This window comes from Polypterus senegalus, chromosome 1 (genome assembly GCF_016835505.1).
Source record: "Polypterus senegalus isolate Bchr_013 chromosome 1, ASM1683550v1, whole genome shotgun sequence".
Classification (NCBI taxonomy): domain Eukaryota; kingdom Metazoa; phylum Chordata; class Cladistia; order Polypteriformes; family Polypteridae; genus Polypterus; species Polypterus senegalus.
In genome coordinates, this window is record NC_053154.1 from 187316622 (window position 1) to 187339613 (window position 22992).

General features: G+C 39.7%; 2 protein-coding genes across 3 annotated transcripts in view; one reads left to right on the forward strand and one right to left on the reverse strand.

Annotated features, from left to right (window-relative positions):
- Positions 1-1450: 1450 nt before the first annotated feature.
- On the reverse strand, positions 1451-16196 carry lim2.2 (lens intrinsic membrane protein 2.2). Of its 2 annotated transcripts, XM_039764513.1 has the most exons (9): positions 16138-16196; positions 14650-14720; positions 14400-14534; positions 11638-11736; positions 6242-6590; positions 5333-5527; positions 3662-3802; positions 2795-2929; positions 1451-2709 (listed from the first exon to the last, which is right to left on the reverse strand). In XM_039764513.1, exons 6-9 carry the CDS (start codon positions 5508-5510, stop codon positions 2636-2638), a joined length of 528 nt encoding a protein of 175 aa, XP_039620447.1. In that variant the 5' UTR covers positions 5511-5527; positions 6242-6590; positions 11638-11736; positions 14400-14534; positions 14650-14720; positions 16138-16196; the 3' UTR covers positions 1451-2635. The 2 variants fall into 2 exon arrangements, with proteins under 2 accessions (XP_039620447.1, XP_039620455.1); XM_039764521.1 differs by lacking the exons at positions 14400-14534; positions 16138-16196 and having other exon boundaries at positions 14650-15319.
- A 56-nt stretch (positions 16197-16252) lies between these two features.
- Positions 16253-22992, forward strand: part of ftsj3 (FtsJ RNA 2'-O-methyltransferase 3) — a 60791-nt gene continuing 54051 nt past the window's right edge. The window contains exons 1-2 of the mRNA XM_039764496.1: positions 16253-16423; positions 22719-22824. Of these exons, the coding sequence (XP_039620430.1) occupies positions 16357-16423; positions 22719-22824 (173 nt within the window). The 5' untranslated portion in view covers positions 16253-16356. The remainder of the gene's footprint in view (positions 16424-22718; positions 22825-22992) is intronic.

Sequence of the window (22992 nt, forward strand, 5' to 3'; positions counted from 1 at the left end):
GAGTGTTTGTGTTAGGGAGGATTTAACCCCAGAGATGTGGTACCCTCCATGAAGAGCCAAGTAATGCCTCTGGCTAAAGGTTGGAATTCATTCACAATATTCATTACCTCAATGACTGTGTGTGTTTGAGCACCTGCAGTCACCCATCACATGACTTTTCAGAGCAGATCTTCGTGTGATTTTTCCTAACACACAAGCACCTTTCCGTGGCCAGCTGTTTTCTCAATCCTGTTTGCAATTCAGTATCTGTCACACATACTGGGATGCCACCCCACATCATTAATGAAGGAAAAGGTGCACTGCACTTGAATGGGTGTGCCATGGGTGACTGCTTTGGCCCTATATGACTCCATATATGTTTATATCAGCAACTATTTAAAAAAAAAAAACGAAATACTAAGAAGCCCATTCAGGAGAGTAAAAAGATAAAGTTAGTTTTGCCTGGATTTGGATTGATTCCTCATGACACCCATGTTGTATACCAATTTCTGTGGAGTTTGGACAAAGTGATTGTGGGTATAATTGTTCTTTTTTTCCTCCAGAATATTTTTCAAAGGTTGTTTTCAGTCAGCACAAACCCATAACAAGTAGGCCAACCCTGCGTGGAGAGTGCTTTGAGTAGTGAAAAAAGCGCTATATACATGTAAAGAATGATTATTATTAACAACTGGCAAGCTTTATCCAAGTCTACTAATTTGCAATTTTCCAAGCTGTTTAAAGCAATAACTTAAAATCCTTAGGAAGCCAGAAATTACAATGAACAAAGAGAAATGTGAAAAAATGTACATCTTTCTATGAAAGTAAAATGCCCACTCCTAAGAATTGCTATAATCACCTACCAGGCTACACTTAAAGGAAACAATCTGACAAAATTAACAAAGCATTTTGGGTGAAATTCAGCAGTGGAGGAGACAATGATGCAGGTTCCCATGAGACACACAGATGGTGATATTCCCATTGTCTGAGGCAGCACACATGATACACATCCATCTTTAGGTTTTTGTTGTTTGTTTGTAGGAATGTCAGATTTGGTGCTGTACTCCCTGCAGTTTCTATCCCATGTGCCGTCTTAATAAAGGTTAAAGAATTACATTTCCATTTGCTCCCTTACAGTAACAGCCACTACGAAAGATGCCACATGATATAAAGACCAAACAGTACCTTCCTCAGAGTAGATATTCACTAGGAGGGTATACAAGGTCTGTCTGGAAAAAGTCCAGCCATTGTTAATATAACGAGAACAGCTTTCACAGCATCATTGGAACCTGGACATGTGTGAACAATGATGACTGCGCTGGACTAGTCAGTGGGGGGGCGCTAGATGCCGTTGAGTGAGCATGTGTACTGTGTGGCCATCAATATTCATATTCATCTGCTGAAGCTATTCAGATGATTCAGAAGGCTTTTGGGGACAATGCAATGAGCACAGCACAAATAAAATGGCCCAGATTTGGCACCCTGTGACTTCTGGCTTTTCCCAATACTAAAATCACCTTTGAAAGGGAAGAAATTTTAGACCATCGATGAGATTCAGGAAAATACAACAAGGCAGCTGATGGCGATTCCAACAAAGAATTTTGCAGAGTGTTTTGAACAGTGGAAGAGATGCTGGGAGAACTGTGTGAGGTCCCAAGGAGCCTACTTTGAATGGGACTGAGGTGTCATTGTATTATGTACAATGTAGTTTGTATCTTCTTCAATAAATGTATCTCTTTTTTGTATTACATGGCTGGATACTTTCTGGACAGACCTCATAGATTTAAGGTTTGGATCACAAGAATAAGTCAGTAGTCAGAGACAGAATTCAATCACTGAATCTGAAGATCTTGACAGATAACATATTGAAAAAGCAACTACGGCTCAATTTAGTAGCAAGGGAGGAAAGAAAAATGGGCCACAGAATCAAAATATTTCAGTAGATCAGAGGAGACAGAACCTGTTATTTATGACTTGAGAGGCACACGGTCAATCTGGCTGTCTGGATTTAGTGTTGAGTGTACTAAAGGTGTAGTGTTTAATAGAAAGTGGAAGTGAAAACCCCATTTTTATCTCTAATGTGAATTCGATGGAGTTTAATTGCAGACTCTCTGTAACGGGCATGTTAAGAGCCACAGAGTGAGTGACATGAATGGAGCAGCTCTATTATCAGTCATAATTGGGGCAAAAGTGGCTGTCAGTCATATTAAAGATAGGCCCTTTACTGTTAAGCATGTTAGCGTCAGAATCACCGAGTGAAAGACAAAGTTGGAGCCTAAGCAAATACTTAATTTCAACCTCAGTCAAGCAAGTGAGGGGGTGTCACTGTTAGAGAGGGAACCTCAGTCTTTCTCCAGTTTACCATCACTACAGGCCCTGCCTAATAGGTCGGTGTCCCTTCAGTCTTTGCAGAGGTTGATTTATTTTTCGGTTGTTGTTGATGCATCATTGTCAGTCTCATTAAAGACAGGTCTACATTGATGTGGCTCCACACATTCAGTCACAGTGGAGATAAAGCTTGCTAAAAGTGTGTTGGTGCTGGGAGAAAGGGGCATTGCAGACATTGACCAACTGTCAACAACATTGTTGTCTCACGCAATAAAAAGTTTTGCAATTATGCAACAGTTGGAACCTCTCTTTAGCTTGTTGCACAAACCATCTAGTTGTCAGTCAGGTTGGAGATGGTGGGCACTGCATTATTATTTTTCTGGTGAGCACACAATTGAAAAACACCTGTCAAGAAATAAATGTGTAAAAGTGGAGTTAGGGTTTGGTACACTAAAGAAGTGAACTGCAGCCAAGACATGGGGATGCTTACCAGCAGCAAAAGACAGAATGATTGCTACCCAGCCAAGGATGTAGGACCAAGAAAACCGCCAGTCAACAAACCGCTTCCCAAAGAAGTGCACTGTTACCCCGGTGTAAATGGCAAGAGCAAGAAGTGCTAGGAAACCTGTAGGTAAACAAATAAAAAAAAAAATTGACGGGGAGAGACTTTCAGAGAACAGGGCCGAAAGCTTGGCGCTCCTTGCTGGTAAGACATTCCAGGTCATAACTGATTACTTTATTGTGCCATAGAGTCCAAACTGTCACTCCAGTAGCATTTACAAAACATCTTTGCTATTAAAGAAAGCTTAACATGATGTTAGAAATGTTTAACCTCTCACAGTTCCATAAGGATTTAGCTGGAAGATCAAGAAAACTCCTTAATTTGATGTGAGCTGTCTGGGCAACAAGTTAGGAGTACAGATATAGCAGACTATTCATTGGCCCAGTCTTGAACTAAAGGCTACAAAGTGGTTACAGACTTGTCTCCACCAGAAGTAAGAAGTTGGGGTTATATGAAGACATCACACCACAATAACATCAAGTCGTAATTTACTAATTTAACATTTTAGGTTGTCTTTCCACATGCCTGCTAGCAGGACCTAAGTCATTTCCCCATGTGCCTTATTTGTCCTAGAAAGCCTGAAGTTAACACTTTTTGACTACTCTCTTTGTCTGTGCCATGTGGCAATGATTTGGGTGTTTGTGTTTACACTCTGCTTGAAAGAAACAAGGGGTTCAGGCTGTTATAGGGAGAAATTAGCTCTTAAATGCATCTAATAAATGTTTTTCGTGTTTTCCTTAATGAGAAAAGCTGGTTACTGACACTGAAAAAAATTCAAGATGGACAGCAACTTACCAGAGATGATTAGTGCAATGCCAGCCATCTTCACTTTCTTGTTCTTGGCTCCATTCACAAAGGCACTCAAGCCTAAGATGATGCCAGTGAAACAGCTAAGGATGGCCAACAACATAAATGCACGTGTGGCATCCCAGAATGCTGCAGAGAAAACATAAGTACATTTAAATTACATGAAAGGAAGCCAGGCAAACAGGTTTTGGACTTGTTTCATGAGTCAAGCAGAACATTTCAAATGGGGCAGTGGAAGTGTACCTTCTAGTACCTTCCAGATTCCAATCTGAGCAGGTAGACCTACTAAGGGTGTTCTCCTCAATCTGACAGGAATATTCAGCTGCCAGATCCTAAAGCCACCGAAAACTGGAGGTGAATTGCTGAGCTGCTTCAGCCTTATTTTCTTACACACATTTATTTTAAGTCCCTAGTATGCCTTTGTTCTTGGCAGGACACTTGAGTTTGTGGCATTGCCAGTGGAGCACAGCCCCACTAGATGTTGTGCAAAATAAAATGATTATTAAATGTTTATAACATCTTTCTTTTAAATATTATTTTCTAAGTTCTACCATATGCTCAATATAATTTCTTATCTAAAAAAAAGTCTTGCTTTTTGTAGTAAATTAAATTGTCTTTGAGTCGGTTCCAAACCTGTTTCTGGTATATGCAGATGACCCTACAGTGTTCTTGGTAATTCCTGTGTGTGTGTGTGTTGTCTGTAATTACAACCTTAACTTTTCAGTTTAGTGATAGGGGCTTGAAGACTAGAGCCAGGCATTTAAACTTTAGGATATTAGAAACTTTGCTTTCTTATCACGTATTTGCACTTCAGCAAGTTTTTCCTGGTCAAAATAGCCAGTGAAGAGAAGAGGTATGAAAAGTCCAGTACTGTTAGCCCCTTTAAAGGTAGCCATTGCAATTTCAAAAGCAGATTAACATCAGTAATGCAGTGAGCACAAAACATTATGTTGATCAGAAGGGACTAAGTGGCATTTTGATCTTCACTCACTACTGAGGCGGACCACCTGACCACACTAAATTTGTTTAGCTGCCTATGTGTACACCTTCCACTTTGTGGAGAATTGACAAGTACGATGCTCCTGTTTCAAAGAAGCACAGAATCCTGGTGAGAAAAGAATAGATATGTAGATAGAAAATCAGACAGAGCAGCAAACCCCAGTCCAAATAGCAGTTGGCACTGTTACTGGACAGCCCAAGTCTTGTCTTTGAGTCGTGTAATGTGTGTTGTCCATATCTGTATGTTCTGTCCATGTTACTGTGGCTTGTCCTTTTTCAACTTAAAGCCATTCAAGTCTAATCTTGAACTGTTGCCATTTTTCAGTTTAAGAAGAAGGGTCTCAAAATTACTTAGCATTTAAATCTATATTGTTGCACTTCTTCAGATAATAATTATGTCACATTGAGATAGTTGTGGCACCAGCATCCAACTGTTTGATTACTTTTTTGTGACACAAACGGTTAAGTGAACTAGCTTGTGTCTCTACTTATTAGCAAAAGAGGGACAGATAATATTAGTTTGCTAAATTAATGTTTATGTTAGAAAAGTCTGAAATAGCGTCACATGAATTTTCATGCTAAAAACACACTAGGCAGAGCTGCTTCTGCTGAGATGCCAACCAGAAGCTTTCTCTCGCTTTCCTTTGGGCTGAAACATACCTACAGTGATGGTGTGACTGTGGCACTTGTGGTTAATGCAAAACCTCCAAAGCCCTTGATTAGCCAAACTCCCAGAGTAACGATACTGCATCCAGAAATCAGTAGAAGTGGAAACAATGAGTAGCACCAGGGCAGAAACTCCACAGAGTGTCCCCCCACCAGCTAGAGTATACAGCATGAAGAATCTTTCAGTAACTGAAGGGAAAAGAAAATATGAAAAACAACAACAAATGTAAGTTCAAGTGTTGGTATGGATGGGTCATGAGGATGACAAACTCAGAAATACCTGCCCACCCATTTGTTCTGCTTGATACTCACACACCCCAAATGAGTCGCAACAAGCTAAGTCACAGTCGCCAAACCACAAAGCATACACAAGTCAGGGACAGTGTTAAGAGTGAGCAAGATGGCTGAAATGGGAATGCGGAGGCAAGTAAACAACAGTGCAGCAAGGTGGCACAGTGGTTAGTCCTGCTACTTCAGAGCATCAGTGTCTCAGCTTTGAATCCCAGGACTGTCTGTGTGGATTAAATCATCCATTCATACACCCTGCAATGTACTGACAATTAGAAAACTGAATGCCAACAAAAGCGACAAAAGAAGGCATGCAGTAATTGAATAAACTGAAACTTTGTATGGAAGATGAAAAGAGGGGTGCTGAAGAGTAAAGCAGGAGACAAGAGGAAGAAAGAATAATGAAGGAAAGCCAAGTAATCAAAAAATTTGAAAAGTAGACATGGCATTGAGCAGCACACACACATCAGGAAATAAACAATTAAAAAAACAGGTGGGAAAAAAACAACACTGACAATGACTGCACGCCTGGCAGTTGACCCTCTACTCTAACTCCATAGACCTTAACTTTGATAAAAATGAAGATGACAGCCCCACCCAGTCACCCATCCATACCTCACGTACTCTCTCGATGTCTCTGTCTCCCTTCCTCTGCCGCTGTTGTGCGCCTGCCGCTCTGCTTATCCCTTTTAAACATCCCCCAGCATGACCACATTGTTCTCACTACAATGGAGAGAAAGATCGCGGGCAGCATGTGAGGCCGATTAATCCCCGTCTCATTCCTGCTCTCTATTGTGTCCCTTCAGCAGATGCACTGGCTGTCTTCTACGTAGCTCTTCTCCCTAATGGCCATTTAGCATGCCTTTGGCTAGTGGTCCACTGTTTTCTTCCTCTCTTCCTGCTTCTAACCATCCTTCCTTCCACCCACAGTAACTGCCAGGTACTGAGTCCAGATTTATCCATCCTAACAGAATAAGGAAAAAACAATAATTAATGGATGTGTTCTCACTCCACCACAAACTTCATTCACAAACACCCAAACTACATATCTTTGGACTGTGGAAGGAAAATACATGTAGACATAGAAGGAGAATGTGCAAACTTAAAACACACAGCACCATAGTGTGAAGGGAGGCTCTTGTAGTACCAATTTCCTATTTTGTTTTATGAAAAAACAAAAGGTAATTATTATCATGGAACTGAGTCATCTGATGCTAGAATTGAAACATTAACTCATGGACTGCTGTGAGCGCTAGGCATTTGTGAAAGGCACTTGAAGAAATAAAAACTAGTCACTGAGGCCAGGGTTACAGATTGGATTTTGGTGTAAACACCTAAAAAGCATGTTGTATCAGAGTAAAGGCAGATATGCTATCAGGGCACCCTGGTCGGCAGGGGTCCTTTACATATCACACATTATTTCATAACAGCTGAGCACACATTTCAATTTCTGAATTTAAGTCCCCAAGCTTGAACTAACAATGCACTCAAACTTTTACTGGAGACCCCAACTCTCACTGTAATGTCTGTGTGATCATGCGATGAAAGAAACATGGGGGTATCACAGCACACTCAATTAAACAAATGGTTAACATAGCATTAAAATCTCCAGGAGTGTTGGGGTGGGGACCTTTTCATTAACGAACCAAGGGGTTTCAAAGTACACCATGGAAAAAGAGGTAGTGGGGAGCCACAATTGAAAGGAAAGTACTGTGTTCAGTGTCACACTCCACCTGTTCTGTGAGGTAACCCTTCAATGACATCTAATAAACTGGGGAAAGCCATCCTGGCTATTTGCTAGTTCACTACCCTCACAAAAAATGTTGTATAATTGGAATAATGTCTTGTGAGGTACTATTTAATGAAGCAGGGTCTGTGGCAGATGACTGTCCACTCGGACAGTTGTAGACCTGTCTTGCTATTGGTGTCGGTTTGTGTGTATGTAGACATGTCTATTATAAAAAAAAATCTTGGAAGGCTTGGAAGGAGACGATACGTGATCTTCTCGGAAGACAATATGACGTCCCAAAAGAGACACTTTAACATCATGCGAGACAAGGCAGTGAGGCAAAAGGACAGCTGCTGCACAGGCTTTTAAATGATCAACACGCAGCACAATAAGCAGAACATGCAGCAAGGCAGCAGACCGCATCTACTCAGCGTGCATTCTACAGCACTACTCCGCTGCCTGCGCTTGGGGAAGTTGCAGAATAACAGTATGAAGGAAGTGTGGGATGGGATGAAGATCATCACAGGCTGCAGCTCAAAGCGGGGTGCCACCATCAAGAGAGACATGGAGAGAGCAAACCTGATGAACAACTTTTATAACAGGTTTGACTACCCTAACCCACTCTCACCTCAGAGTACTGCATCCTCCACCCATCCTTCTGCTGATACCAGCATAGAAGAGAGTTTCCCCCCACGCACAATTACAGCAGCCTAGGTAAGCAGAGACCTGAGGAGACTTCATGCCAGCAAAGCAGTGAGTCCAGATGGAGTATCGCCACGACTGCCGAAGGCCTGTGCGTTGGAGGTGGGGAGTTCTCTACAGCGCATCTTCAACCTGAGCTTAGAACAGGGGAGAGTCCCAGGCTTTGGAAAACACCTTGCATCACCCAAATCCCAAAGGTATCACGTCATGGTGAGCTGAATGACTTCCGTCATGTTGCTCTGACGTCACATGTGATGAAGACCATGGAGCGGCTGCTGCTTCACCACCTAAGGCCACAGGTCCGCCACACCCTCGACCCTCTGCAGTTTGCATACCAGGAGAAGGTGGGAGCGGAGGATGCCATCATCTACATGCTGCACCAATCCCTCTCTTACAGACAGACCTCAGTATGTGTGTCTCGGGAACTACAGGTCTGACATTGTGGTCAGCAGCACAGGAGTGCCACAGGGGACTGTGCTTTCTCTGGTCCTGTTCAGCCTATATTCATCGGACTTCCAATACAACTCGGAGTAATGCAACGTGCAAAAGTTCGCTGACAACCCTGCTACCGTGGGCTGCATCAGGAGTGGGCAGGAGGAGGAGTATAGGAAGCTAATCAAGGACTTTGTTAAATGGTGCGATTCAAACCACCTACACCTAAACAACAGCAAAACGAAGGAGATGGTGGTGGCTTTTAGGAGGTCCAGTCCCCTCATGGACCCCGTGATTATCAGAGGCAACTGTGTGAAGAGGGTGCAGACCTATAAATACCTGGGATTGCAGCTGGATGATAAATTGGACTGGACTACCAATACTGATGCTCTGTGCAAGAGAGGACAGAACTGACTATACTTCCATAGAAGGCTGGCGTCCTTCACCATCTGCAATAAGATGCTGCGGATGTTCTATCAGACGATTGTGGCGAGTGCTCTCTTCCATCAGGTGGTGTGCTGAGAAGGCAGCATAAAGAAGAGGGACACCTCACGCCTGGACAAACTGGTGAGGAAGGCATGTTCTATTGTAGGCACGGTTCTGGATAGTTTGACATCTGTGGCAGAGCGATGGGCACTGAGCAGGCTCCTGTCAATCATGAAGAATCCACTGCATCCACTGAACAGTATCATCTCCAGACAGAGAAGCAGCTTCAGCAACAGATTGCTGTCACTGTCCTGCTCCACTGACATACTGAGGTGATCATTCTTCCCCCACACTATGCGACTCTTCAATTCCACCCAGGGGGGGTAAACATTAACAGAAGACAAGATTATAAACTGTTATACCCGCCTCACACTCTCCACCTTGCATTTTTTAACTTGTACTGTGTTTTAATTGCTCTTTAATTAATACTAGCCAACCCGCGGCGTACCATATGCTGCATAATCAGGCCGCTTTTTTTAATGATTTTTAAGCTCAGGGAGAAAAATAACATTTGAAAAATCGGTAATGTAATAAATCAGCAAGAAAAGCAACATTGTAACAATGCACGGAACGAACCAACACACAATCGTCCGTGACTGAAAACTGGCGGACCGCCCTCGCGCCTTCTCCTGCCAGACGGAGGGATGGGGGTGCACGGCGCGGAGTATGGAACGGAAGGAGATGAGAAGGACGTCCATTAAGCTCCGTCCGTCATGCTAGTCTGCTGATTTCTCATTCAGTATGCAGTGCCCGCTCATGTGCCCACCTCCATCTCATCACTTGAGTCATCATCCTTACACAGTCCAGATGTACCTGTGACTGACGTAGACGTTTCATTGCTCTGTGTGGTTTTGGCTGCTTTTCTATATATAATCCACCAAGATACTCGACAACGGTAGTAGCGAGGTGGGAGGGGGGTGTGTACAAAGGGTAGGGACGTTATGAGTGGGAGCGTATGAGTCACACTTAGTGGGAATTCCACAGCTTGCAGCCCGAATGGGGTTCAACGGCTTACCCACACCTCTCTGCGCTGGGTAGACACACGGTCAATCTCATGCATAATTATTTATTGAATGCTAAACACAGGTTGGTGTGAGAATACAACAGTAAGTGAATGAAAAGATGGAACTCTGGAGAGAGCAAAATACAACACAATAGTGAACCCGCGGCATAACAAACGCTGCATGGCTTAGACGTGCATGTGGACTCTTACCACAGATGAAAGGGACTAACTGGGTGGTCGGTGAGTTTTTGCGTCCGGGCAAATGGGCAGGCAGTATGAATGCCTAGAGAGCGAGGGTAGACGCCGGCCGGTGAAAAAGGAGTGTTGGTGGGCAGGAAAACGTCTTCCGTGTTCCTGCAGGAGCATCTAAGAAGACGCATGTTTTTGTCGCGGATGCGAATAGCTGTATGTAGCATGTAAAACAGTTTGCTATGGTGCACACAGTCGTGCGTCGTAACCGAAAACTCAGTTTTTAAAGACTGCTTACTTCATTGTGCTTTAACCTCAGTTGTAAAGGATTGTTTTAAGGATCCCACGGATACACCTCGCAAACCGTTTCACACGCTGCATATGGCGATTGACATGCACATGACATTAACCTGACCTGCACTGCATGTGGCCTCTACGACAGACGAATATAAATGATGCAATGTTTTCTGTGTCGTTGGGTCCAAGTTGGTGGGCGTGGCCCTGTGAGTTGTCGTCGTATCCAATGGTCTTGGAGTTGGTGGGCGTGGCTCCTTCCCTGCGTGGGCCATAGGTGTCTCACTTGTCGGCGGCTTAGTGAATCCACGCCCCTTCCGGCGTGCTTTCCATGGTTGTCTTGCCTTCTGCATGTGGCCTCTACGACAGACGAATATAAATGACGCCATTTTTTCTGTGTCGTCGCGTCTGAGTTGGTGGGCGTGGCCCTGCGAGTTGTCGTCGTATCCAATGGTCTTGGAGTTGGTGGCCGTGGCTCCTTCCTGTGTGCGCCATAGGTGTCTCACTTGTCGGCGGCTTAGTGAATCCACGCCCCTTCCGGCGTGCTTTCCATGGTTGTCTTGCCTTAGTGAATTATATATATAGAAGATTGTTTTTATCAGTATGCTGCTGCTGGAGTATGTGAATTTCCCCTTGGTGATTAATAAAGTATTTATCTATCTATCTAACAGCATTATTCCAGCATGTGGTACACCTTATGAATTTTTGTTTTCACTGATACCGTTGCACTCTTCTAAAAGATTCAAGCAGACCACAGTCCTCCTTTCACTCTTTCCATGTCCAATCTGACTTATTTAGTTCTGACATTTTATGAGCTGTGCTGGCTAAGGACAACCACAGCAAAGCAGTACAATTAGAAGCCTAACCATAAGTGACAACCACACAGTACAAAGCAGCTACCATTTAAAACTGTCCATAGAGGTTCAGATCATGGATGGGAGGAGAAATGTTGTTTTGTGAGTGCAAGTATGTCCCCAGAAATCCTTAAATGAATACCAAAGAACACTGAAGGAGGGGTTGCCTAACGTTTCCTCACCTAAACAAAGCATGTAAGTAAGTGTTGTATCACATTTACAGAGGAGAATGGAATTTTTAGAACCAACAGGTAACATACCACCCCTCTCCAGCACCACAATAAAGAAGAATGTATTAAAAATATAATTTCATTTTACTTACTGGAAAATACAAATAAGCTTAGCAGAAGTACTTCTTAACTCCCATTTCCAACTTGTTTGTTCAGTTATGCTCCCAGGTATTAAAGACCTGCAGAAAACGCTAAGAAAAACAAACAGAATAAATGGCTTACTATCATCTTGAAAACAACTCTGTTTCTTTAAACCTCCTTGTAAAGTTGTTTATGACACCACATACTGTATTTGTACACAATTATATTAATTACTAAATGAACTAAAACCATGTCAAAGTTGGTTGCGGCAGCTGTAACAGATGCAAAAATAAGGATAAATTAGCATTATGTAACAATCTACTAGAACAGATGACACACATAAGGCTTGGGAGCAAAGTGGACTGGAGACAAACAGCTTAAATGCAGACTTTCCAGCTGGATATCTGTATGGACAGCACCTTTGTCTGTGTAGCAAGTGGTCACTAGCCAATGGGCTGATTTGTGGTTTATGCCCGTCTTATAACGCTGCCTGATCTCCACTATCCATGCCATCTGCAGTATACAGTAGCTGGAGTGTGAAGAGATGTGGCGAGTTGCTTGGTTCTACCTTTTTTAAGGTCTCTTAAAGTAAATTAATGTTTTAACCAAGTCTCACTATTGCTTAATAATTTGTAATGATCTCGCTGTCTACGTTTCTGTCCTGCTGTTTTGTAATTACTTTGTGCTACTTTGTGAGTTTCAGTGTGTACATGTGTGTACTGTACCTACAATGAACAAGCAAACTATTCAGGGTCAAGTAGTCCTGGAGTAGGAGATGCCCCGTCTTGACCCCAAAGTGGAATAGATTTAGATGGAAGATTCCAAACTGCTTTCTAAGAACATACCAATCATGTTGTTCATAACAACATTGTGTAATGTATCATGTTAAAGTTGTTTCCTGTACTTTGCTTGAGGGGCAATACTACTGTCAGATTGTGCATTCTTAAGAAAATGCATTTAGTGATGTACCAGGGAGTACACAGAAATATTGTGAATACAATCCAAATTCAAAAGTGTTGTGTGGGAAAAAAGAGACAAAATTAAAATCAGCATAGACTACTGCTGATAAATGTTATACTGCCTTCTCAGGCATACTGCTGGTGTATCTACAAAGTAGAAGCTGTCCAAAAAATTCAGCATAAGAGAACAATTGGCTTTTCCTGTTTAAAAACTATAACAGTAGGTATATTTTTAATCATTCTACATGTGCCGAAAATGGAATTTAGTTTTCTCTTTAGCATCTTTATTTTTCTAACTATATATTGTATTTACAAATTACATTTCAAAGTAGTGATACTTAACAATTTCATAATATGAAATTTAATTTTATTTAGGAGTCTAGATTAGCTATATTCTGTTTAGCAAATAATGCTTTAATAATTTAATTACTGTATAATTTCCAATCCTGTTTTCTTAAAATGTATTTGAAGGGTAATATCTAATATTACCTATTTAAAAATAATACCACATTCAGTTTCTATTACCTATAATTTTGAGTGAAAACAATAATATTTTCTAATTTACACAGAGCTATATTTCCCATATAAAATTATAGTTTGCCAGATTTAATAATGAATTTGTGAGCATCCTGAGTCAGGGGTACGTAGTAAAAACAAGATTAACATCATCAGCTTTACATATCAAAAGTAAGCCTTTATAAGGTGCATTTGATACTCCTCAGGATTTTCACTGTTTTGCTATTACCAAGAACATGTACTGTATGAAGTGTATTTTATTATTGAGAGAAATAACTAAATAGTTGCACATACTATTTACATCTATTCTATACAAAGCAAATTGCTAGAGAATAATAATTAACCTAATTAAAATTGATACTAATTTCAAATAGCTGCAAACATTATACAAAAGCCTTGAATTCACTTCAGACTTGTAAAGTTGTATATTTCTTTTTACTTTTTTTTGTTTGCACAGAATCTAATAGTTTTCATATAAATTTCAAATTCCTGAAAAAAAGAGCACATAGAAAATTTACATCTATGTACATAATATTTGGCCAATTTTAATATCAGGTTAACAATATATGTCTGCTTTCCCATACTTCTGTTATTATTCAGAATTCTAAATACTATATTTTAATACCACTATACAACTTATCAGTAATAAACAGCTGTTTGGTGTACTGACAATGCCAAAATAGATGGGGCACCATTTCAAGTTGCATTCTACAGACGTCAACATCCACATCTTTTTTTAATTTCTGGAGAAAGACCTTCATAGGTATTTTAACTATTCTATAATTGCCTTTCGAAAGGGAGCAGAGTTCCTTGTTCTGATCAAGAACATATCTGTGAATAAAATTATAAAAAGAGGAACAACTATGGAGGGAACACTTTAACTGGTTAATCATTAATGTAAAATTAAGTGAAGAAAATTCCAAAAAATCAAGTCATCCATTTCTTTAAGAATTAATAACCACAGATTTAGTAATATACACAACTCTTCCACAGAAAATGAGAGAGTATATGGTCTAGTGTTTTAACAGTTTTGTCACCTATATGTAATGAAGAAGTAATATAAGTAAGCCATGAAATCCCTTCTGCCTAGGACAAAAGGACATGTTATTTTAAAGAAAGATCTCTTTGCAGCCAGCAAATGAATTTGTTTTTCGCTTAATCAGTCACAGGATTAAAATTAAGAGAATTCCCGTCTTGCTGTTCTTTGATTTTCAAGATGCCTAAATAATTGATTTTATCCTTAACTGGGATGCCATTAATAGCTAATACATCACAATTTTTCAAGGCATATAACTTACATGTATAAAGATTTATAAGCAAAGGTGATGCTTATAGTGTACTGTAGTGGTTAAGGCTTTGAACTTCAATTCCTGGGGTTGTGGATTCAAATCCTGCTACTGACAATGTGACAATGAGCAAGTCACTTCATCTGCCTGTGCGCCAACCGAAAAAATAAAAATAAATGTAACAAAAAGTTGTAAGTTGTCTTCCAAATAAGCAAGTAAATTCTTTAGTAAACACATTAATGAGGTCAAGAGATGGTTGTACCTGCATAGTTTTTCAAAAATAACATTGTCTCATCTGTCAGATGACTTATGGTACCTCTTCCAGCAACAAAACTGCCTTCCAAATGAAAATATTTAATCAGATTTCAAAAACTAGTGCCACAAGTAGAAAAAACTAAAAAAGAAACGTGCCCAATTCCTCTTTACAAGCAGAGGTTTTGACTAGTGAAATGCCTTAATTCCACTTAAAAGTAAAGTTCTCAAACCTTTGCAAAAATAATTTCCAATTCCATCTTTTTCTATACTATAAAAAATAAAGTGATGTTCAGCAGTATCGAAAGCTTTTTAGAAATCCTGAAAAGCATACAACTGTCATCCAAAATAAAATGTGACTAATCAATTAGATCAAGAACTAATCTAATGTTATTAAATATATGTCTGTTACTAATAAAACCGGCCTGATTTTGATCAATAATTGTGTTCAGGACGCGTTTAATAATTTTAGCAAACACTAAAAACATGTACTGTATAATGTGCCATTTCTTTATACAATATCCTCCTGGTCGTTGCAAGCTATTCATTTCCGTATAACATTTTGCTCATTATTTGGAATTTTCAACGCAAAATAATGTATGTGTATTAATAGTTAAAGTTTAAACTGATAGTCTTTAGAACAGTGTTTCCCAAACTCGGTCCTGGGGACCCCCTGTGGCTGCAGGTTTTTGATCCAACCGGATTCTTAATCAGTGACAACACCTGATAACACTGATTTCATTTAATTAGCTGGTATTTTTTTTTCTTTTATTCGACATTGAGAAAAGCACAGCAGCATGATTTTTACATTTATAAGACATTTATAAATATTTGTGCTTTTGCTATAGATTTAAATGCTTAACTCTCTTTTGTTGATTTCATTATACTTTGCCCTTTCTCTGTGCAGTTTTTCCCCATTCGTTGTATCTTAATAATGACAATTTAAAACAAGCAGATCAGACACCCAGGCAAACAACACTGAATAATCAAAGGCTACAACTACTTTAGAGTCAGACCCACTAATTAGTAAATAATGGATTAATTAAACAATTAGAACACCTAGAAAAGTAGAATGAAAATCAAGATGAAAATACTGTTAAAAAGAAAACAAAAAACATTCCTATATAACTACTTGGTACATTTTAATATTTTTTTTTCGCAAACTTAGTTTTCTAATTTCTATATTAGTTCCCTAAACACAGAACTTGGGAAATATCAGTTCACTTAATTAGCCCAGGAGTTCAATTAAAAAAAGAAGCTGGTTGGATCAAAAACCTGCAGCCACAGGGGTCCCCAGGACCGAGTTTGGGAAACACTGCTTTAGAACATATTTATTGTTTAACATGTCCACCTTTACCCAATGAAAATGGACTAATTACCAGCAGGCTTATGTTAATTTTGGTACTTGATATGTTTATAGTATTAATTATAAAGAAACAAATATGAATAGCCACCAACTATGATGAGAAAAAAGAACACGTAAAAGAAAATCCTTAACGAATGTCACCATTTCTACACATCGTTTCTGACTGACATCGTCCTACATCCGGCGACGGCGCTGGTTATTGACGTCACAGAAGATGCGACGCCGGTGGATGGTGTCACAGCATTCTGTCTCTTACTATCTGCGTCAGCGTTGATCGCGGCAGTTCTACTCTTACACCACGTGCAAGGAGCTGAGTGTTTCTGGAGGTTGAAGGAAAAGTGATCTGCGAAAATGGGGAAGAAACTAAAAGTAGGAAAAGCTCGGAAGGATAAGTTCTACCATTTGGCCAAGGAGACGGGTAAGTGTGGGATTTTGAAGGTTGAAGCATTAGAGCTATGAAATTGAAGGAAAGCGGCCTAAACCAATACGCTCGAGTTCACGTATGTATTTTAAATGCCGAATGTCTCAATGTTTGTCAGGTGGAAAGATTATCTTGTTCAATGCTGGGGACGTATGCTGACGCACACGTAGATATCCTAATCTGAGTGAAAGGACAGTCCAGGAATCATTAAAAAATCGGAGTAGGTTTTAGGCTCCTTTGACGAGATAGGCATATGAAAGTTCTTGGATATTGTCAGCAGTGCAATTAACGAGTGTCGGTTCTAATCATCTTTGTAGCAGGGCTACCGAGTTTGGCCTATTTAATGAACGCAGTGACTGTACCGAAACAAACAGGTGCCGAGTTTAAAATCGTGCGATTTTACTGTACTGTATATAGAAAAGAAACGAGGCATCTTCTCACTCTAAAAGCGTGCGTGTTGCCATGTACCAATTCAGTGACGTGCACAGACCTTTTGGTAATCAATGGTTCATAAATTTCACCAGAAATTTGGATGTAACATCATGGGCATTAATATACACAACCTTGGCAACATTTTATGTGATCATGACAGATTATCAGAAAAGACTCTACACGTGTACACATTTACTTTGTTTTCTTAATATAACACATCTTAACAATATGTGTCAAGTTTATTTATTTATTTATTAAGATGGAGTTACTACTGCAGACCTTTAGACTATTTGTGAAGTCCTCGGTATCTAATGACAAGTTAACTATGTTAAATACAGTATCAATTCCTATAACTGAGACTTTGTGGAAAAAAAAACTGTTAAGACAGGGTTAAGATCATAAGTGGATGGATTTAGTTGAGAAATTACTCTGTGGAGTTCAGGAAAACCTATTTCATTGCAGAAATTGAATTCTCTAAAAAGAGCATGCTGGTTGGTGTTCAAGAAGATTCATTTTGGAGGGATGTATTATTATTTCTAAAATCATTTTTGTTTTAAAAACTTTGGCATAAGCTTCACAAAGTTTGCTACAAGTTTGTAGGAGACATTCCATTAGATGAACTGGGACAGCAGACTGTCAATCTTTGAGATTAAAACACTGGGGTTTCCAATAATTTCATTTATAATTTTATAGAAACGGGACTGCCGCTTAAGACAGACTGTTTTCTTATACAGGTAGCTAGATAATTGTGCCTGTAATATTTCACAGTGGACTATTTGTTTAGTTTAACAAATTTTTGCTACTTGTTGTAGTACTTTATGTGCAGCTATCATTGATGGAAAGAAAATGTGTAAGTGACAAATACTTTACAATTTAATCTAGACAAGTATTTTTATAATCTTATCAACTTCAGAGTTTTTTTTTTTTATCAGGTTTGGATCTAATTCTAACAAACCAATGAAATACTTCTGAATTCAGCCAGCAATATCCACATAGCCCACAGTACTGGACAGCTGTGCACATTACAAAATGCATTAGGTAGATATTGGAGCGTAGCTTCTTTTTTGCTATTTCATTGTGCTTTGCCACATCATGTTGTGCACCCTTGATACGTGCCACTCTCATATTGGCACTCCAGTCAGGAGGTTCTCTGCAGAAGTGTAAATCAGCCTTTTTACACCACCTTCCCAGTATACTCGGATGTTTACAGATCACACAGACACTGGCCAACTCCTCCACTAGAATGGGAGAATGGAACCAAACCATAATGGGGTTTCACGGAGCAACTTATGTCTGAAAGAAAGGGCTGCTTCATTGTCATTAACCAAACAACTAATTAATGACAATAGTAGTTGTTCATTGAAAAATAAAAATAGCTTGTTGATGGGAGTAAGAGATGGAGATGTTAAACTTCCTGAAATGTTAAATAGTAGTTTCATGAATAGGGCTGGGTATTGGCACTGATGTCCCGATTTGATTATGATTCACAATGTTCCGATTCAGTATTGATTTTATCTTGAATGAAATAGCATGTATTGATGTATTTGAAGTGGTGACTTTTTCAGAGATAACCATGCATAGAGCACAATATTTTTGAAACTTTATTTGAAGGGTGTCTGCATAGTGATTTCATAACATATGCATAAGCATGAAGTGACATTTAAGAAGAAACACTTAATTTGTAATGAACAGTTTAAACCAGTGCTTGAAAGATCTGAATCACAATTTAATTGCAATTTAAAAAAAAATCAAAATTCACCAAATTTAACTAACTTGTATCACCACATCAGACTCCACACATATTATGTGGGGCTAGTTATTTTAATACAATTTCCATAGCATCTACTTTATAAAATATCTATATCATCTTGGTGAATAACATTATAATACAATAATTGAATATTGCTTCTTAAATGATGTTATTCAGTAACCTATTTGTGTGTTATGAATCTCCATGTAAACACCCTTCAACTAAACTGTTAGCCAAATATATTCCCCTATTGGACATTTAAAATAATTTTGAATTAGTTGAAATTAAAGATACAGCAGGAAGACTTGTGTCTTCCTATAATTCTATATGTTACACATATCTTCCATTGCTCATGTGTAACAGTTGCGTTAAGTTTTTTAAAAATATGTGTTTATACTTCCTCCTCAGACAAAAAGTAATCTTTTTAGAGCTGATGCTTGTTGACAGTGCCATTGTGTGAATGTAACATAAAAGAAAAAGAACGGCCATTGTGACTACCAAAACCACTAATATGGTTTGAACGGTGCAGTTTATGGAGATTTTCATGTCAGCTGCTTTGTGCACAAGCTCATTTTAATATCGAAGTCTGTTCTGAAAATTTCACAGTTGCTCTCTTGCTTTGCCGGGAGAGGCGTGTTGCAGACTTTTTGCACCGTAACAGTACAACAAGCCATCTGCTTAAGGTCGGGTTCGATCCTCGAGAAGCAATATGGAGATTCGCTCAGAATCAATCCATACAACCCCATCTGACGACTTCATCTCACCGTGCAGGACATGCAGAGGAAAGAATGGTAAAGACCAGTAACTTCGGCTATATGCAATCATCAGACACTCCCCATCTGCCCGTGTCGTCATGCACTTTTTCCATTGTTGTGTACTGCACAAGGCATCATTTTAATCATTTTAATATAGTGACGAAGTCTGCCCTTCTGAAAACTTTTTCACAGTTGACCGCATAGAGAGAAGTGTGTACCACTCACTTGAATAAAAGTGCCAAGGTGCTTGATTCTTAGCTTTGCGGGAGAAAAAGCGTGTTGCAGACTTTTTGCACCGTAACAGTACAACAAGCCATCTGCTTAAAGAGAAGCAATATTTATTGGACTTGATGCAGTCACACGATGAAACATTCATCGGAAATGCTACAAAGGTTTTTGGAACAACAGCCATCTGAGCAGTGCTGTGTACTGCATAGGCAGCGACGTTGCTAACACTAACTGGCATGCAGTGAGCTTGTCTGCAACAGTCAGTTTTAATATAGTGACATGATCGTTTCATAGAAATCTACTGCCCTGGATGTTGAGCTGTTGCAAGCTAGGGCTACTTTTTCCACTTGTAATGGCTGACCACTTACCCAAGACCGGCCACTACACTACCAAGGCTTATTCCTTAGATTACCCGTTTCCTGCTCTAATAACAAGCCATACTCCTTACAAGTTGTCTTATTTTTCCCAACACAATAAAATAACCAGAAACAGTAAATAGATATATAAAATTAAACACTGATATATTGGAAAAATGAAAAGACAGACAGATATTCAATAATAAATATATATGTGCATAAAACACCACTTATCCCAAAAACACTGGTGACTAATTACTATATATGAGTACAAATATTTACATTAAACCCTCCCTTGCCCCTAAACAAGAAACAAAAGTGCACAACACAAGTATAAACCTGGATTGGATAAACACAGCAGTTGAAAATGTGGTGAAAAATGTGTCCCAAAATAAAGTCCGGCGGTATTGAAACTGGCAGTGGTGATATTTTGCTTCCTCCCAACAACAAAATGACCTCACCATAAAAGTCCTGGCAATGGTTTGAATGAATTCGAACCCCGGGGTTCCTCAGCTGTGGTTGTTGTGATGTAGGATCAGTAATTGAAAAAGCAGGCAATTGAATTCAGCAATAAATAGCAGTGATGAGTTTGTAGATGAGTGGTAAATTGTCTTCTTTTCCTTTCTCTCTCTCTCTCTCCTTGCCTCTCTTGTTTTCCCTTCTTTCCTCATTTTTAAATGTAAAATGTCCCAGATGTATGTGGTTTGTAAACAGGAGATTTCTGTCTTGGGGCTTTGGTCTCTCTCCATTATCCTTCCCCTCTGCACTTACAGTATTCACTGATGCACACATAACGGACAGTAAACTGGACAATTCTGGTTGGTATAGCATACCACAGTTCAAAAACCTGTATCATTTGCCAAAAGGCCTTGTTTTCACCAACAGATAAAAACTGCTATAGATAGTTATGTTTTGGACACAAGGTGAATTAAATGGAATCTTGGGGATCTCCTCCCTTTCCAGTGTGGATTGTTTTAGGCTCTGCTCATTTGGATTTTCGACTGACATTACAATTTTGGGTGACATTGGAGCAAGTGATTTCTAAAATTTGTTGTGTTATATCAATACTTAACTTCTAAGCTCCACAACTAACATATGGTTTTGCTTTTATCCAGTTGTTCTTTACCGACAGACCGTTTGAATCTGTAGGAAGTCCACACTTCTTATTTAAGTGTTGAAGGTGCATATTAGATAGAAAAGTGCTTTCTTCATAGAAAGCCTTAACAGGTATATAATGGCAAAAATGAACAGAAGCAAAAATCTGCATATACTATAGTATTAGAGCAGGATAGAGATTCACAAGATCAGTCTTGAGACTTTGAGAATCGAATCATTTAAACAAAAAAATATGATTGACCGGAAAATCAATGTTTTTACCCAGTCCTACTCACAAATAAAGCAATGCTGATTGGGGATATTCTGAAATTTCTTTTCAGTTATAGAATAGACTGGAATGCAAATGTACAGCATATGGAATGCAGATTTGAATGTTGTTATTCTGACAGCTGTTACTCAGATTTAGGAGAGTTAAAGAGAGAAACCTTCAGGATCTGGTCCATTTGCAGTAAAAGTTGTCCACAATTTTGAACTATATATCTTTCAAATTTGTATTAAAACTAGGGGCTCCGCCCCCTGCTTGCTTTGCTCGCCCACCCTCGGATTTGGTTTACCGGATATACAATTTAAAGAGATTGTTATTTTCATGGGAATTGTTACATATGCATTATTTTTACTTTTACTTTAAAACTTTTGTAAAAAAAAAAAAAAAAATACTTGACCTTTATTTCCGCCCCCGTGCATGGTCCCGTTGTTCGCAGGACATATAACGCTGCTCATGTTGTGAAGGGGAAGGGTGGCTGAACACATGCTAAGGAGATGCCGTCAGATTATCTGCTGTCTTTCTGTTGCTGGTGCTGGCGAGCTGCGTGTTCTTTTTGTCACGCTGCACATCGACCATTTAAAAGCTTGTACAGCAGCTGTCCTTTTGCCACTTCATGTCTCTGCCGCTCGCGTTGTGGAGGGGGTGCTGAACACACGCTAAGGAGTTGCAGTCGAATCATCTGCTGGCTTGTTGCTGCTGGTGAGCTGCGTTTTCTGCTTCTCAGGCTTTGCATCGATCATTTCAAAGTCTGTACAGCAGCTTTCCTTTTGCCACTTCGCATCTCTGCTGCTTGTGTTTTAAAAAGGGGGTCAGGGGTTTTGAACGCACGCTAAGGAGAAGCGGTCAGATTATCTGCTGGCTTCCTGCTGCTGCTGGCAAGCTGCGTGTTCTGCTTGTCGTTGTTTTAAGAACTGGGAGCACATGACTTCTGCCAAAAGCATTTCAACAACTGCGAGGTTAGATGTCCATGAACTTGTTTTAAATGTCTCACTGCCTTGTCTTGCATGATGCTAAAGTGTCTCTCACGGGACGTCAGATTGTCTTCCGAGAAGATAACGTCTTGTCTCCCTAGTCTCTCTCCCTCCCAGGATTTTTTTTTATAATATAGAGATATGATTTCTTCTTTAGGCATTATATATTTTTTCATGCTGTATCACAGCATAGTCCACTCAGTATTTCCCAACCCAATTTCAAACTGTAGAATCCTTGGGCAGCAAAAATCATATTGTTAAGCCAGCTATTTCATTAAGAACAAGAATTTTTATGCTTAAGAAACCATCTGAGTTGCAGGTTAGGGTCTTTGGCCTTTCTCAAGACTAAGCTTAGTAATCAAAGCTTAAAGTAATTAACTTCTCTCTCCCTCTGACATTGTATTTTTTCTGTCTCTTAGGTTACCGCTCTCGTTCTTCCTTTAAATTAATTCAGCTGAATCGCAAGTTTCAGTTTCTGCAGAAAGCACGAGCTCTGGTGGATCTATGTGCAGCACCTGGAGGCTGGTAAGTGCTTGATGTGAGGATTGTGTGATGGTGTTATGTACCGTACTGCTGTTAGCACCATCGTTGGTAGGAAGCCTTTGCAAGACCATGTCTGCCAGAACTGTAACTGTATGCGAAGAGTATAGCTGCAGATTTCAGGAACTCTGCAGTTCAGGGGCTTTGCTGAAG